The sequence below is a fragment of the Mustela erminea genome, chromosome 10 (genome assembly GCF_009829155.1).
Source record: "Mustela erminea isolate mMusErm1 chromosome 10, mMusErm1.Pri, whole genome shotgun sequence".
Classification (NCBI taxonomy): domain Eukaryota; kingdom Metazoa; phylum Chordata; class Mammalia; order Carnivora; family Mustelidae; genus Mustela; species Mustela erminea.
In genome coordinates this window covers 63,933,063-63,948,769 of record NC_045623.1, presented here as the reverse complement: position 1 = coordinate 63,948,769, position 15,707 = coordinate 63,933,063, and the positions used below count along the sequence as shown (strand labels likewise).

Here is a 15,707-nt window from a genome sequence, read left to right as displayed (position 1 = left end):
ATACTGATTCACACCCTTCAGCTCATTCAGTCCTTAAACAAACATTGTAAGGCAGGTACTGTTACTAACCCCAAACCCAAGGCCCTTAAGAAAATCAAAGTCAATGGCTCATGTGGATTCATTAAGAAAAAGTAACCATGCGTTCTGATCATGGTCATGGCAAAGAGGAACAGAGAGGTCTCCCGCTGTGGGGTGGGCGGTGGTTTATTATTCTGGGGCAAAGAAGGCTTCCTGGAGGAGGTGTGCTATTATGTAGCACACTCGCAATCCCCTGCTTTGCTGGCACATTACTTGTAAGGGCAACACTCAGAAATGTTCTCATTTAATCTAATCCATATCCCCCGTTAAGGGTTTTACATAAAGCCTCCAAACAAAGCTACGAGGCAGGCACTACTTTCTCTTTACAGATGATGACACTGAGGTTTAGAGTTGTAAAACGATACTCAAAGACCCTTGGTAGGTGGCCCGGATGAGAGCATATCCAGGTCTGATGCTGAAGATCAGGCCATTTCATCTGGGGCTGATTCATGGTTTGCCCCAGTGACTGCCTCATAGTGAGTCTCCTACTCGGCTCTGGGCAGACCTGGACCCAAGGAAGAAGAAACCCAGGGGTATCTAGAGCAACAGACCACAGGGCAGTTTCCCTTCTTGTGGGAAACCTGTGGAAGGCCCCAAACGGCCCGGAAGCTGCTTCATAAGCACAGTTTGGTTGTCTGTGGTTTACTTGTGCTTCTGGCTAAGGAGCAGGTAGCAAAGGAGCAAACGGCAAGCTGACAGCAGGGGTATTCAGAGCACAGAGGCATCCTAGGGAGTACACACTCACTAGAGAGGCAGGTCCATAGGGACAAGCCTGGAGGACAGGAAGGTCCCAGAACAGGGAGGGATGTGGGATATTTAAAGGACCTCTAAGAAGTTTAGGCAAGTGGGATCAAGTTTCCGACACATACGCTGTCTTCTCAAAACCATTTATTAAGTTGGGTTCAGTTACTCTTTTTGGTAGATGAGAACAATGAGGCACAGAAACAAGGGAACTTATGAGAAGTCCCACAGGTTGTAAGAGCGGGAGTTGGAATTCCAAATGCAAGCACCTGCCTTGGTGCTTTTGACTTGCGACCTCTCTTCAGCTTTAAAAAAATGTGGAAACTGTTTATGGAAAAGCCAGAATCACCCAGATGCTTCTAGGACTCTGCTGGGAACAGAGGGCTGGGAGCTTCTGCAGGCCACTCAGGCAGCCCAGATAGTTCCCAAGAAAAACCTTAGCATCTTTACCTAATGCCTATTTCAGCGTCAGAAAAACAGGAAATTAATTCCCTTTAAAAGAAAGCAGGATTTTCATCAATTTCTTCTGTAGGGCAGAGTCGTTTGTATGTTTATGAAACATTCCTAGCATGGCTGTGTCATGCCCAGCTTCTATGTGCTGGGCCCTGGGCTTGCTTCTGGTAGTTCAGGGACCTGGGGAAGCTCTGGAAGTGATGGGCAAGGAGCAGAGTTTCAACGCTGTGTGCTAAGTGCTGTTAAAACAGAGGAATGATATGGAGTGGGGCACAGAGGGAGGGTGACCTGCTGACACTGGGTACGGCAGAAGACCAGAAAGTCTCCCTGAGCCCCCAGGCCCTGAAGCTAAGCTGAGATGTTAGGGGGGGATGTGGCTCCTTCAGGAGACTGCAGAGTGCAGAAGAGCAGGACGGGGTCGGGCGGGGGTGGTCAGGACGTAGGTAGACCAGAGGTATGGGCTGAGGTCGGCATCAGAGTACTGTGTATGGCAGGCTAAGGAGCTTGCATTTTTTTTTTTTTTTAAAAACCTGCTAAGCATGGAGATGGTGTGGTCAGACTGTTAATAGATTCACAAAAACCAAGGCGGCAAATGGAGCATGTTTCCTCGTATATCTAAACCTGTTAGGGGCAAGTGAGGCAATTTAGGCCAGCACAAATTGAATTGTGGGGAGCTGTGTGATGGGAGCTGAACCAAATGGAAATATGGAAAACAGAACAGTGTCTAGGTGACAAGGAGGTCTGAAAAATGCAGAGGCCTCAAGGAGAAAGACGGCTTTTTCTCCAAACAGCATTGTGGTGCACATTCTCTACTACATTGTAGACTCAAGTTTTTGAGAAGGCCACGCATTCAGATACGCCTTTTCGTAAAATCTAACCACTGCAAGCAGTAGTTAGGTGGGGTATGGCAGTTGCAAGATAGTGGGTAAGGAATGGATGTCGACAGGAAGAAATTTCACCAGGTAAAAGGGGAGTGAGGACAGGGGAGGGTAGGAACCCAGAAAGACTTTCAACTCGAGAGGACAGCAGCTCAGGTTTGGAAGGGACAACAGAGCTCATCTTCACCCTCTACCCACTCCACATGTGAACCCCCCGTAGTCTTTCTGACAAGTCATCTTCTAGCCTCTGCTCACACAGCTCCAGTGATGGGGAGCTCACTCCCTTATAGGCCAGCATTTCTACCCTTAACAGCTCTGACCCACCATTCGGGAAGGTCATTCTCCGTCTAGGCTGAAGGCAGCCTTCTGGTAGGACCCCTCACCGGTCTCAGTTCCATGAACCAGCCAGCCTTCTGGTAGGACCCCTCACTGGTCTCAGTTCCATGAACCAGGCAGCCTTCTGGGAGGACCCCTCACCGGTCTCAGTTCCATGAAACCAGCCAGCCTTCTGGTAGGACCCCTCACCGGTCTCAGTTCCATGAACCAGCCAGCCTTCTGGGAAGACCCCTCACTGGTCTCAGTTCCATGAACCAGGCAGCCTTCTGGGAGGACCCCTCACCGGTCTCAGTTCCATGAACCAGCCAGCCTTCTGGTAGGACCCCTCACTGGTCTCAGTTCCATGAACCAGGCAGCCTTCTGGTAGGACCCCTCACTGGTCTCAGTTCCATGAATCAGGCAGCCTTCTGGGAGGACCCCTCACTGGTCTCAGTTCCATGAACCAGCCAGCCTTCTGGGAGGACCCCTCACCGGTCTCAGTTCCATGAACCAGGCAGCACAGAACGGCGTACGCCCCCTTCCATCCAGGGGCCCTTGGTGCTCCCATCTCCAAGTTTACAGTTTCTTTTCTCTAGGCCAAGCATTTCTAGGTCCTTCTGCGGCCTCCCCGGGAATGGGGATTCAAACTGCCCTCTCGATCTGATCTTGAAACATGCAGGGGTGCCTTTCATGTCTCTCACAGGGTGGGGCCCAGGACCAAAACCAGTGTCCCAGATAGCATCATTCCGCCTCACAACCGTCCTATTAGGGTCAGAGCTGCAATTTCTAAGGGTCTGTCTTCACAGCCTGTGCTTTTTTTATCCATTATTAAGCTGAAATCAACAGTGACTAAATACCCTAGTTCTTTTCACAAGGGCTATGGCCAAGTCACACGTCCCCCTGAGCAAAAGTTTCCCGGTGCTCCCAAGTTGTGGACAGAAGCTACTTTCTGAGTGCCAACGAGAGGTCATACACACAGGCCTGGCCTAGCAATGGCATGACACAGTGTCACAGAGCTTGCGACGTCCCGTTTACAGAGGTCCCTCCAGCTGCTGGGGTCTAGAGGTAGTGGATTGTTCTTTGCACTATACATGGCCTTTTTTATAGTGGTCTGTCCACTGGTTGGACCCACATCTACCACAAAGGCCCTGGCCACCTCTCCGACTGTCCCTCTGAGACTGGTCAACCCCTTTCAAATTGGATGGCTGACCCTCGTCCCAGGATCAAGACACTGCCCCCATCTTACCGGGTATAATGAAGTCTTTGGTGGGAGACTTTTGGCATCACACATCTGAGACCTTGAGGCCTTCAGACATAGTGGTTTGCACAATTCAACTCACTGCCGCTCATAGGGCCAGACCCTGGTCCAGACTGGCCCCCCTTCCTCAGCCCCACCGTTTCTGCCTTATGCCTCCTTCTCTCCGACTCACTGAGCAGTCCTTGGCATGGAGACCCCGGCAGAGCTCTACCCATTGTGACACTTATATCCAGAAGAGGGGTTCCTTTTCTTAGCTGGTAGACACAGTTCCTTAAGAAGGCAGGCTATGCGAACCTGGCAGAAGAGAGAAGGTGTACTTACACTTACAGGTTGACTTTTTGGCACATCATAAACACCTTCCTTCTTTTGGCTGGTGGGAACCTGTGGAAAAATCAAATTCAACACCGTCAAAACACTTTGTGATTTATTCCACTTTCGAAGAACAAAGCAACCCCACTTCAACTCCGAGCTGGCTGAGTGTGGAAGAGAATGGCCCCTGAGGCCCGAGGGTCCCAAATCAAAGGGGCTGCTGGGATTGTAGGGACAGCAGGCCAGGCTCCTTTCCTGGGACAGCTGGGTGAGGGAGGAGTGTGTGAACCACTTCATAAATGTTTGCAGAGGCTCTCTGCCACTGGGCTTCTCCCAGAATCACAGAACAGGGGGCTGTGGAAACCCCAGGGCTCACGTGGTAGCAGAAATAATCCTCGTTTTACCAAGGACAGGAGTGGGACCCAGGGAGGTGCTCTGACTCATGCAAAGCGATTAAAATGAGTGTGCGGCTGAGCTTAAGTTGCTTGGTGCAAAGACGGAGAGCCAGGTTATTTAAAATATGGCAAATATCAAGGTCTCAGTATCAAGAATGGCTTCTGTTGGGATCGTAAATAAGCCATGTGATAGTCACAAATGTTTTTTCCAAGAAAAGGGGCCATCCATGGCATGAAACGTGTAAGACGAGAATCCGGAAAATTTCAGTTGCTTTTAAAAATGTATCTACATCTTCTTCCCTCCCTCTCTCCTCTGACTCGTCTTTCTGGTCTCACTACTGGGCCACTTGGTAACTGCACCGCTCTGAGCAGGCTACTTAGCTCTCTGGGATTCACGGTTATAAGATGGGTGCTCGTGGTTTTTGCTTCTTGGGTGGGTTATTATGGGGATCAAAGGAGAAAGGAGAAGGTCAATATAAACTATTGGGAGCTATAATCCTGTGAAATGTTAGGATGGTAGCTTCTTTCACTCCTGACACCTCAAGCAAGTATAAGAATGTATTCTGTAATACCAACAACCACAGATATGTTGAATACTTTTCTAATGAGTCAATCAAGGGCTTTATACCGAAATCTTCTGGCTTGCAAGCAATCACTCGTGCTTCCCCACACGGCACAGCTCACACCTCCAATGGCCTATAGCCTCAGCCTGTAGTGACTTTACAACCGTCTGCTAGTCTGTGTCCCTTTTCATCAGATCAGGAGCTCCTTAAGAGCTGGCATGGTCTACTACAGCTCAGTAGGCATTGGGTAAATGTCTTCAGGGTAAATGTATCATCAGAAATGTGGGCAACAGTGAGGAAACAGAAAAAGTATCTCTTAGGCTTGGACCAGCCAACTCTACCACTGAGGAGAAGAAGGAGGAATTTCGGCTCCTTCCTCGAGTCCCCCTTTCTATCTGAACTCTCATCAGCTCAACTTAAAACCCTTATAATAATCCTAAGAAGTTGGTATCAGAATCTTCACTTTACACAGTAGAAAGAGAGGCTCAGAGAGGTTAGGGAAACCCTTCCAAAGGTGGCAAGCTAGTTAAGTGATGAGATTCAAACCCAGCTCTTTCTGGCCGCCAGATGAGACATTGATGACTAAAGGCATGAACTCACATCACAGGGTACCTTCTGCATGCCAGGCATTGTTCTGAATGTTTGTGTTTATATGTATTCTCATGTAATCCTTGGGACTAGTCAGTTGGGTAAGGATGACAACTGCCCCCACAGTGCAGAGAAGGAGAGGGAAGCCCAAAGGGGCTCCTGAAGGTGAGCGGGGCTGCCAGAGTCGCTCTGCCTTTTTACTACTCCATCATACAGACAGCTGCATCTCACTTCCTGTCCACACCCGTCCCCCATCCCTGTAGCTGTTCTGATGGCATCTTTTCCTGGGACATCACTTCCATACTCTCAGAAGGCTGTGCACATTCTTGTAGAAAAGAGGACAATGAGGGAGCACGGAGATGCACTTTCTGAGCTGCTCTTGCAAACCTGAGCGCGCCGGTCGCCAATGAAGAATAGAGTTTCTTTGCTCCTGATAAAGGGCCTCCATCTGAACAGGATCCTCTAAGAATGCCTACCGAGTCCTTGCTAACAAGGGCCAATAAATTACCAGCCTGCACTTGTATTTTTACTAGCTCACCCTTTCCTGAGCCAAATGAACAGCATTTCTGTGCCCCGTAATTCACGGCTCACTATGGGCACTTAGCAAGCTGAACCACGGCTGACTCTCAATTATCCCTGCAAACGGAGGAGAAGCGGCAGGACGGATAAACCCAAACTGTGCATAATTGAAAAAGCTTGGCTGCTCGGCTCTCCCATGGGTGAGATATCAATCTGCCTGTTTGTCCTTCAAGATTTATGTCTGCTGGGATGTCTTCTTGGGAGCCTCGCCTGGCTCTATACCTGGAGCTCTATACCAGAGCCTTCCTCTGTACCCTTTGTAACCTCTGGTACGATCTTCCACTAAAAAAAATCAAAGCGGCCAAGAGGCCATTATGCGTCATGCCCTGTGCATTGCCTGGGACAGTGATGGAGAACAAGCTGGGTACGGCCCCCGATGGAATGGAGCTTGTCTTATTCGGGGGAGGTGGGAAAGAAATCGGGCTACTCCCGTGAGCATAAAATGTGCTGCATCTCATACGGCAGCTGTCAAACCACACTGCAGTTCTAAGCTGGGGCCGGGCGGATAGTTCACTAGCTGTTTCCCCATCGGTAAATACCGGTTACGCAATGTTTAAGCACCAAACATTTACCGAGCGTGTGCTAAGGGCAGAACACCGGCAGCAGTGCCTGAGGGGTGAAGGCCAGAGAGAGCCTGGTCCCTGTTCTTCTTGCCGCCTGCCTGGTCATATCGGCCTGTAGACCATTTCCTAACATGACACTGCAGAGCGAGTGAGGACAGCTCTGAACCAAACGGAAGCGGGAGAGCTGGTTCCTGATTCTGGCTCTGCCACAGGCTGTGTGATCTGAGAGGGTCCCTCTGTTCTCTGAACCTTAGTCGTCTCATCTAGCTGTCGGAGGCATGCAAGGGGGTGCCTAGAAAGTCCCGGAGGGTCGGGACCATGCCGCGGTCCATTCCATCTCTACGTGCCTGGCACACACTAGGTGCTCCGTACAGAACTGCGATTTGAATAAAGGAGTTAACAGATGTGGAATTACTATGGAAGTTATACGGGAACCACCATAAGGACAGAAGATGCTTTCGGCTCAGTAACATCCTAATAGTGTTAGAGAGGCAGTTTAAGGGTTAGTGATGTAAGAGCAGAGGCTCATCATCTTAATACAACAATACTTGATACATCACGGGTGATTAAAAATGATTTTTCAAACCAAAGAACATGAAAAGTGCTCACACGGAAGGCCGCCGTCTTGCTGGCACAGGAAGTTGTGAACTTGCTACGGAATGCCGGGTTTAGAAGTGGAGGCTCTGGCCTTGGGCCCAGCCCTTGAATCGGAGGACTTGATTTTCTTATGGTTTAAAACGATAGTCATTGTAGCTATTCTTATCCTCCTGAGTGACTGCAAGGGTCAACGTTAAGTGAGGCATAAAAACCCTTTTGCCTCAAGGTTCTGTGTTGTTTTTAAAAAGATGATGGATAACTTTTTCTGATGCACCCAAAAAAGGAAGACCATTATTATTTTTAATCTGGTTTGGGAAATGAGACTACTGATCCTCAAAGAGAGGTTACATTCCCTCAAGAGTCTCTCCCTCCCTCATGTGGGAGTTGTAAGTAGCAACCAGGCGAGGTGGCCACTTTCCACCAGGCTCTCTGACAGGAGGTGGCAGGCGAGTCAGGTCCTACTGCACTTACTGCATCATCGTGAGACATCTTGAAGAAATTCAGATACTGATGACATTCTTAGGAAGCAAAGGGAACAAACATTTACACAGAACCTACTATGCACCCAGCGCTTTATATCTTCAGGTCACTTCTAGAAGCAGATGACATAGCATCCCTCATTTTACAGCCCAGGAGACCAAGATACAGAAGTGATGGACTTCATCCAAGGCCACAAAACAGCTCAAGGAGTAGGCCCCAGGTGAGTCGTCCACCCCAGTGATAAGGTCTGCCTCCCGGGAAAACGGAATGGATGAAAATCTGAGACACCCCCTGGGCCAAGCTGAAGAAGAAGAAAACAGGGCCATCTACTCAGGAGGAAGAGCTATGGGATACTCCTAGGTTCTTAGAACACAAAGAGGAGCCAGGCTCCTAATCACAGCTCCTTAAAAGCCCAGCCTTATCTTCAGGTCCACGAGCTTATCTCTCCTTAAGCAAATTGGGGCTCAGCTGACTGGCAAAGCAAGCGAGGAGAACAGAGGGTGATAAAATATTCATTTCCTTAAATGGTACCTTCCTGCTCATGATGCGCAGACGGGGAGATCCGGAGGTCAGGGCTGTTAAAACACAAGTGTGATTTTTAGATAGTGACTTGAAACCTACACAGAATCCAATCATGGATATTCTGAGCTGAAAAGAACCTCGGGATTTATCTATGTACCAAGGTCAGAGGGACCTGGCTGTGCCTTGAGGGTGCCACCTCTCTTAGCTCTGTGACCTTGGGCAAGACACCTTGTCTGTGTGAGCCCCACCCTTCCGGCTGTAAGGCGGGAATTTCAAGCCACTTGTGAGATTAGGTATTGCATGTAAACCCCATTCACAGAGCCGGCGGATGTCAACACTCAAAAAAAGTTAAATAGCTATACATCACACGTGCGTGCACGCGCACACACCACCTCCAAGAATCTTGCTGCCCTGTAAAGCAAGCCAGCGTGTATCTCTCAAGAATCACCATCCTGTGATGAGGCACGAGTTGCAAAAAGCAGCAAAGGGCCTAGGAGACCCTTTGGTCTTATCTGCTCCTTTTACAGATGAGCACACTAAGGCTCAGAGAAGGAAAGGAACTCGACAAGCTAGATGAATGGCTGGGTTGGTACCTGGACTAAGATCCTGAATCCACACACCGTGTGACCCAGAACAGAGTCTCTTCTGTACATCCTTGTCACAGTCTTGCTTCCTTCTCATGTCAAGAATGGGTTATGGAGAAATTACTCCCCTACCTTATCACTGGGAGAAGGGAGTCTCAGAGAGGGCAAGTGTCTTGCCACCATCACGCAGCCAAAGGTAGCTGGTTAGCGGCCAGAACCAGAGCCCAGCTCTCTGCCAGCCTAAACCGGTCCTTCCTGCACACAGGATGTCCCACACCCCCAACAGTCCCCCCGACAGGGCACAGCGGGAGCCCCGCCAACTACTGCTCAGTCGGAATTCAGAAGCCCTGCACTGAAGAGCCTAATTTTGTCTTAAAAGGTATTTTTTCTTCAGAGGATGACTGGTTAATGGCTCCTTTGGCCCCACATTCAGACACCACGAGATTGTAGTAATTTAAAATCTGACACCAAGAACAAATATGCAAGTCCTCTGTGTAAAGATCGGAAACTTCGTGAGCGATGATTTTAAACAGAGCCACAACCTCCCACTTACATCCAATCCAGACAGACCCAGTGGAGAGAAGAACTTCGATTATTATTCCACAGCACTGGCTTAAACCGAGCTGTCGGCAGAGCTGACATGATACTTTGGTCGTTTAGAATTCTGTGCATTAGACAGAAACTGAAAATCTGTCTTACTTTTATTACACAAGTAATGCATGCCCAAGGCAGAAAAGCAGACCACACAACTGAGTAAATTAAGAAAATTAAAATCACTTATTAAATACATTAAATTTTTTCCTTCCTCCATAATGTTTATATTTCAAATTAAGGCTAAAATCCTAATTAGTGAAAAATTGGATGCTGTCATATTTGTTTGATGTGTTTCTATGGTGCAATTTCTCAAACTCTTTGATGGAAAGGCATGGGGGAGGACGTGTGAGTTTTGCCTTCACTCACACTGGGTCTGATCTTAGCTCTACGTAGCTAGGCAGCCCCCGGGAAGCTATTCAACATCTCTGAGTCTCAGTTTCCCCTTGTAAAAGTGGGATTAAATACCTACTTTATATAGCATGTTTGTCAGAACCAAACGAATCACAAAGTATGTGCAGTGCTCTTCCCACGAGCAGACATTTAAGAATATTAATTTACCTTCCCTTTAGGAGGGGTAAAACCTTGAGCTGTACTTTTCTTTTATTCGGTTAATATTCCCAGTGCTGTTTTGCAACAGCGTGTTTGAATTTGTCCTTGATTTTCAGGAGTGCAGTTGGATTTTTAAAGAAATTTGATGTGCACCTTTTTTGGAGAAATGAAGGACCCTCCTCTATCAGTGACCCTCCAGTGGATTACTTTATTCCAGTGGAAATGTTTGATTCTGGAGTCTACTGAAAATAGTGAAGACCCATTCGCAATCAGAACCCTGCGCTCAATGGGCCGTTGAACATTTCCACAGCAAGGTGTAGAAAGTACTGGTCAATCTGTAAAAGCCAACTCAGAGGAAGGTATTTGGCCAAGCCTGGATGACTGAGGACACGGAGTGACCCTATGAGGACAGCGCCCCGGGTTCTGCGGACCCCTCCGTGCAACAGCCGGAGGCAGTGGTGCATGGAAGGAGAGAGGAGTGAATTTATACCTGATAAATGTTTTCTTCCGTTTCAGGATCACGGATTGGCTCGTGTCCAGCCTCAAACACAATGTACTATTACGGATCGGCCAGAGAGGAAAGGTCAGACAGGAAGAAGAGAGAGGGAAAAAAAAAAAGCATTTGGAATTCAGGATACAAATCACAGTGAGCATTAAAGAAACAGTCGCAACAGAACACACCTTCCAGGGGCAAGCAGATCACTGAAAACGAGGCACGTGCTTTGCACGCTCCTGCCTTTGCTAAGGAAGACAGCAAGGGTCTGAGGGCCCGTCAAGCAGCAGCGAAGGCGTGGGACCCCTGCGTATCTTTCTGGAGATGTGGCCTCTTTCTTCAGGGACACTGGATCTCAGTAATGTCTGCGCGCGCCGCACTGCTGAGTGCAAATGACGTCTCCTAGGAACATCTGGGGGCCCAGCTTCATAATCTGGGTTACAGTGATTGTCTCCCTTTTCTTCCCTCAAGACCAACATCCTAACTCAGCCCTTAAGTACTTAGAAACCCCAAATCCCCCCATTCCATATATATCACCTGATTTTACATCCTTCGTTTTAAGTATTGAAAATCAGTGTTGTATTTTTTCCCCTGTGCATGTATTAGACTCTAAAGGACTGAGCCATTTCAAACAGGGCGATATTCTTCATTCTCTGTGCTGTCCGTTAGCAGGGGCCAAGCTCATATTCCAGACAAATCCTTGCCCTCAGCGTTCTAGCTTGAGGCCTTGCTGTTAAGTACATCTTTGGCTTTTGTTAAAAGCCACTTAGGCTAGATACTCCTCCTTCATATAACCCAGGTATGTCCGGTTAGAAATACAAGTTCAGGGTTTTACGCCCAACAATTCCATTTATTGGCTCCTTTCTCTCCTTGGGAACAAGCACGAGGCGGGGGTGGGGGAGCGGCTGGGGTTGGTGGTGGGAGGCCTCCTCTTCCCTTCTTTCTGCGTCTGTTTATACAGAGCACAGACTTGGATCCTAGACAAGTCATCTCTCCAGCCCCACTGGGTGGCAACCTTGCAGAGTTCAGGGAAGACTGCGGGCCGGGCTGTCTCTATGATCGCCCTTACCCTCCTCCCAACATCATCATGAGGGGCCAGAGACTTACCCCCACAGCCTTCCCAAAACATACAAACTGCCCTTTGCACCTGTACCCCAAAGTCGCCAAAACTCAGTCCCCAGCCCCGGTTCCTAACTCAGAGAAGCCTCCTCATGACCTTGGAATATTCAGGAGACTCCTGAAAACATCCAGCTCTGGGATCAAATATTTATAGATTGTGGAGGGGGCCAACGCAGGGTTAAGAAGGGAGAAGCGCAACTCCAGATCCCATGTAACTGAGGCCAGTGAAACTTCTGTTCATTTTCTATAGAAATCCACCCCCCGAGGGGTTAGCAGCCCTCAGCCTTGAAACTAGTCTTGGTCCCTCTCCAGGCTCTGCGGTCAGGGTGCTCTTTAGGGCTCTGACCAACTGTCTGTAACACGGGCCTGGCCACTCCTGATCCTAAAATCACCGATGGTTTTCAGAAATTACCTGGTACACAGGATCTTCAACATCCTCTTCCAAAATTGTCTACAGCAGAGCGAGACAAGGGAGGTTGAAAAGCAGAGGATATAAATAAAGGGAGAGGTATGAGATTGCATTCAGAAATTACAGGACAGTCGAGAAACCAGCTCTGGGGAGGAGAGGCTGCTGGGTCATTTCAGGTAGAAAACAACCCAGAGGAAAAATGAAAACCCTTGCAGCCACCCTACCCCCACCCTTAACAACAGCAAAAAAAAAAAAAAAAAAAAAAAGGCAATTGTGTCTCTTCTCTCTCCTCCACCACCCCCCACCCGCCCCGAAATCTTCCTCGGAATTCAAAATTTCACTCGCGCGCGCATGTCCAGAATTTCAGAGAATAAAAGATCATCTCTAACCGCTTGCTTTCGGTGCCTGTAATTTACACGGGAACCTTTCATCTTTGTTTATTTCTCCTTGGCAGCAGGAGGACAAGCCCTGACTGTCAGTTTTCACATCTGTTTATTTTAAGGCCCAGTCTTCTCCGGCACGCCGATAAATTCACAGGTATACCTGATACACAGCTTGCTCGCACTGCTTATCCTTTTGTGCCTTTTTTTCCAACTCTTCTCTTTGCTTCAATTCATAAATAAGTTGAAAGAGATCTCTCAAGTCCAGAATAACAGGTTCAGCCTGGAGTAAAAGGGGAGGGGGTATGAAGCACATGAGTAAGGGAACAGTCCTGAGCCTGAGTGGCCTGGTTTTTTTGCCTGCTACAACCCGCAGCCCTTCCTATTCCTATTAAACTGAAAGCATTCCATCTTTAATTAATTCTACCTTGTTTATATTGGTTTAGCAAATTGCATCTAGGCTAAAGTTCATTTCTTCAACTAATTATATTTGCAAATTCATAATAATCATAAGCATAAAAGGCATTGCTTTTATTTATTAGTAATTTCGAATACAATAAAATTAGGGTAGGCCTTATGCAAAACAGCTATTTGTTTTCTCTTATTTTCTTTTTAAACGAGGCTATGAACACAAGGAAACTTATTTGTATAGTGGTGCCTCCATCCAGCTTCGTCAGAAAGGGAAATAATTAGTCATTACGAAATACACATTAGGAAAACAACAAGAAGACCGGTTGGGGCCTGAGCCCGCCGTTTCCTTGCTCTGAGGCTATTTATGCTCTGGAGATGGGAGCCTGAGCATCAGCATGGCCTCGTCCTACATCAGAGGCGGCCTTCAAAGACCCACAGCATGACCGGACACGCCGTCCCCTACAGCCACGAGGAGAGGCGCCCTCCTCGGATGGGGATACTCACCGCCTGGGCTGTTTTTATGGCAACAAATCTGTGATTCCCTTCCTTCCCGCAGACGTATCCAAAGGCCCGGTGATCTGTGATGTCCTTTGCGATGTAGGAAATTTCGTGAACAGCATGATGATGCTGAAGGGCCTGTCGGAGACAAAAGGAAGAGCATATTTCACGGGACTTTCCCTCCGAGCTGTTATCAATAAGATATGTGTTTCTGCTACGTGTGAACAGGCCCGAAGGGCTTTGGGAAAGCTGTTGGGTCCAGATGGAAGGAAAAAGAGCCGCGCCTGCCCTTGAGAGATGGAGGCTTCCCTCCATGGTCTCAGTGCCGTGACCAGAGAGATAAACAGGACTGCTCATATGCTGAAGGCACGTCTGTGGTGGTGGCTCCCTCCCGGCTTGCCGGGGCCTGTCGTCGCAATTCGGCGGGGCAGGCCCCCCACTGCAGCTGGCTTCAGGACACAGCCCAGTCGGAGCTCGGGCGGGATATTTAATACACTCCCGCACCAGGACCTCTGCATGCGGTGTAGGAGGAGTGCCCTGTGCAGAGAGTGCAGTTGGGGCGGGGGGGAGGGCGTTCAAAGTCACGGGACCGCCAATGCCTACGGGTGCAACCCTTAGTTGAGAGATGGTGACAGAGTATCTTGAGGAACGAACACCTTTTTCTATCTTATACAGAGTCACCATCTGGGCTACAGGTGGACTTCCTTCGTTCTGAGACTTCTCAGGGTCTGGCTGCTCTGTGGGCAATGCCCGTTCTTCTATCCATGCACTTGAATCCTGGTCCTTGAAAGGGTATTTGAGGGGCACCAGGGTGGCTCAGTGGTTTAAGCGGGTGTCTTTGGCTCAGGTGGTGATCCCAGGGTCCTGGGATTGAGCCTTGCCTGGGGCTCCCAGCTCAGCTGAGGCATCTGCTTCTCCTTCTCCCTCTGCTCACCTCTTTCTCTCTCTCTGTGTCTCTCAAATAAATAAATAAAAATCTTTAAAAAAAGACATCTGAATAGCATCACCTCTGCAAAACCTCCCCTGAACAAGGCCTGCTCTCCCTCTCCCCGCAGAAATAATATATAATTCCATAGGACTTCAGTCTTGAGGCACCTGGGTGGCTCAGTCATTAAGCGTCTGCCTTAGGCTCAGGTCATGATCTCAGGGTCCTGGGATTGAGCCCCATGTTGGGACTTGATTGGGGGGGGGGGCGGCTCCCTGCTCAGCGAGAGACCTGCTCTTCCCACTTCCCTGCTTGCGTTCCCTCTCTCGCTGTGTTTCTGTCAAACAAATAAATAAAATCTTAAAAAAAAAAAAAAAAGAACTTCAGTCTCTACTGATGCCCAAATTCCTAACCGATTCCTCACACATAGCTCCCCATAATCTTGCTTTGAAAACCCTTCCTTCTCTGATAGATTTGCCTGATTCCTTATCTGTCTTCCCCACCAGACACCATCTTCCTCAACTCTGTCATCCTTGAAACTTGTGCTGTGTTTGACCCATAGCTGCGGACTCAAGAGTAAATTGGGATAGTTGACCAGTAATTCGGAAACCTTCTGAAACTGACCTTCCCGCCTTTATGGCCGAAGCCTCCACAAATAATGCTGGCCATCCTTGGCGATGATCATCTTCGTGACCATCTTCCTGCATTAAACCTTCTTAAAGCAATCCTCAGTAAATAATACCCTGTGTATAGGCTTACATCAGCAGCTGGGTATTTTATGATGTGCTTCAAGTCCTTATATAAGGGGTCTTTTTATTATCATTATTATTATTATTATTATATTAGGTATTACAAGGCTTGAATTCTAGCCACTTTGTGAACAGAAGGCACTCACTGTACCTCTCCGGACCTTTGTCAATTCTTCTATCCAATGAGAAGTGTGTACCAGATCAGTGGCTCCTAACCCAAAGCCCAACATCTCCTTGGGTCATGAGAGGTAATAAAAAGAAGCCCTAAGCACTTTTCAGCATTTCAAAAAGCGAAACAGAAATGTGTAATTATCCTTAACTAAGACAACACATTCCGTTGTGCATGCAAATGAAAATGCCAAGTTCATTTTAGAATTGCATCAGGTTACTGTTGGACTCCTTAGTTCATCTTTGAGAGGAATCTCTTTAGTGTTTTAGTTATGGGTTTGAATAATTCAAATGGGAAACCGAATGACTATAAATCCATTTTCTTTACTTTTCCACTCCATGGAGGGAGGGAAACATGTACCACAAAAGGGACTTAGTTATAAAAGTAGTGGGAATCACTGGAATAGATGTTCCAGAAGGCTAACCCCAGATCCTTTAGCCATTAGGACCCTGAACTACAAGGCTAGCCTCTCGGGTCAGTGGGTACATGCTGGCCAGCACCTTAGCTC

At 48.1% G+C, this 15,707-nt stretch overlaps 1 protein-coding gene across 7 annotated transcripts in view; it reads right to left on the bottom strand.

The window, feature by feature from the left end:
* DAB1 (DAB adaptor protein 1) overlaps window positions 1–15,707 on the bottom strand; it is a 1,141,681-nt gene that overhangs the window by 55,457 nt on the left and 1,070,517 nt on the right. For 6 of the 7 annotated variants that reach the window (XM_032302343.1, XM_032302347.1, XM_032302348.1 and 3 more), the window contains 5 exons: window positions 13,363–13,494; window positions 12,611–12,730; window positions 12,071–12,109; window positions 10,537–10,602; window positions 4,045–4,104 (listed from right to left, as the gene is read on the bottom strand). In XM_032302343.1, coding sequence (XP_032158234.1) covers window positions 4,045–4,104; window positions 10,537–10,602; window positions 12,071–12,109; window positions 12,611–12,730; window positions 13,363–13,494 — 417 coding nt within the window. The remainder of the gene's footprint in view (window positions 1–4,044; window positions 4,105–10,536; window positions 10,603–12,070; window positions 12,110–12,610; window positions 12,731–13,362; window positions 13,495–15,707) is intronic. The other variant, XM_032302349.1, reaches the window with a different exon arrangement.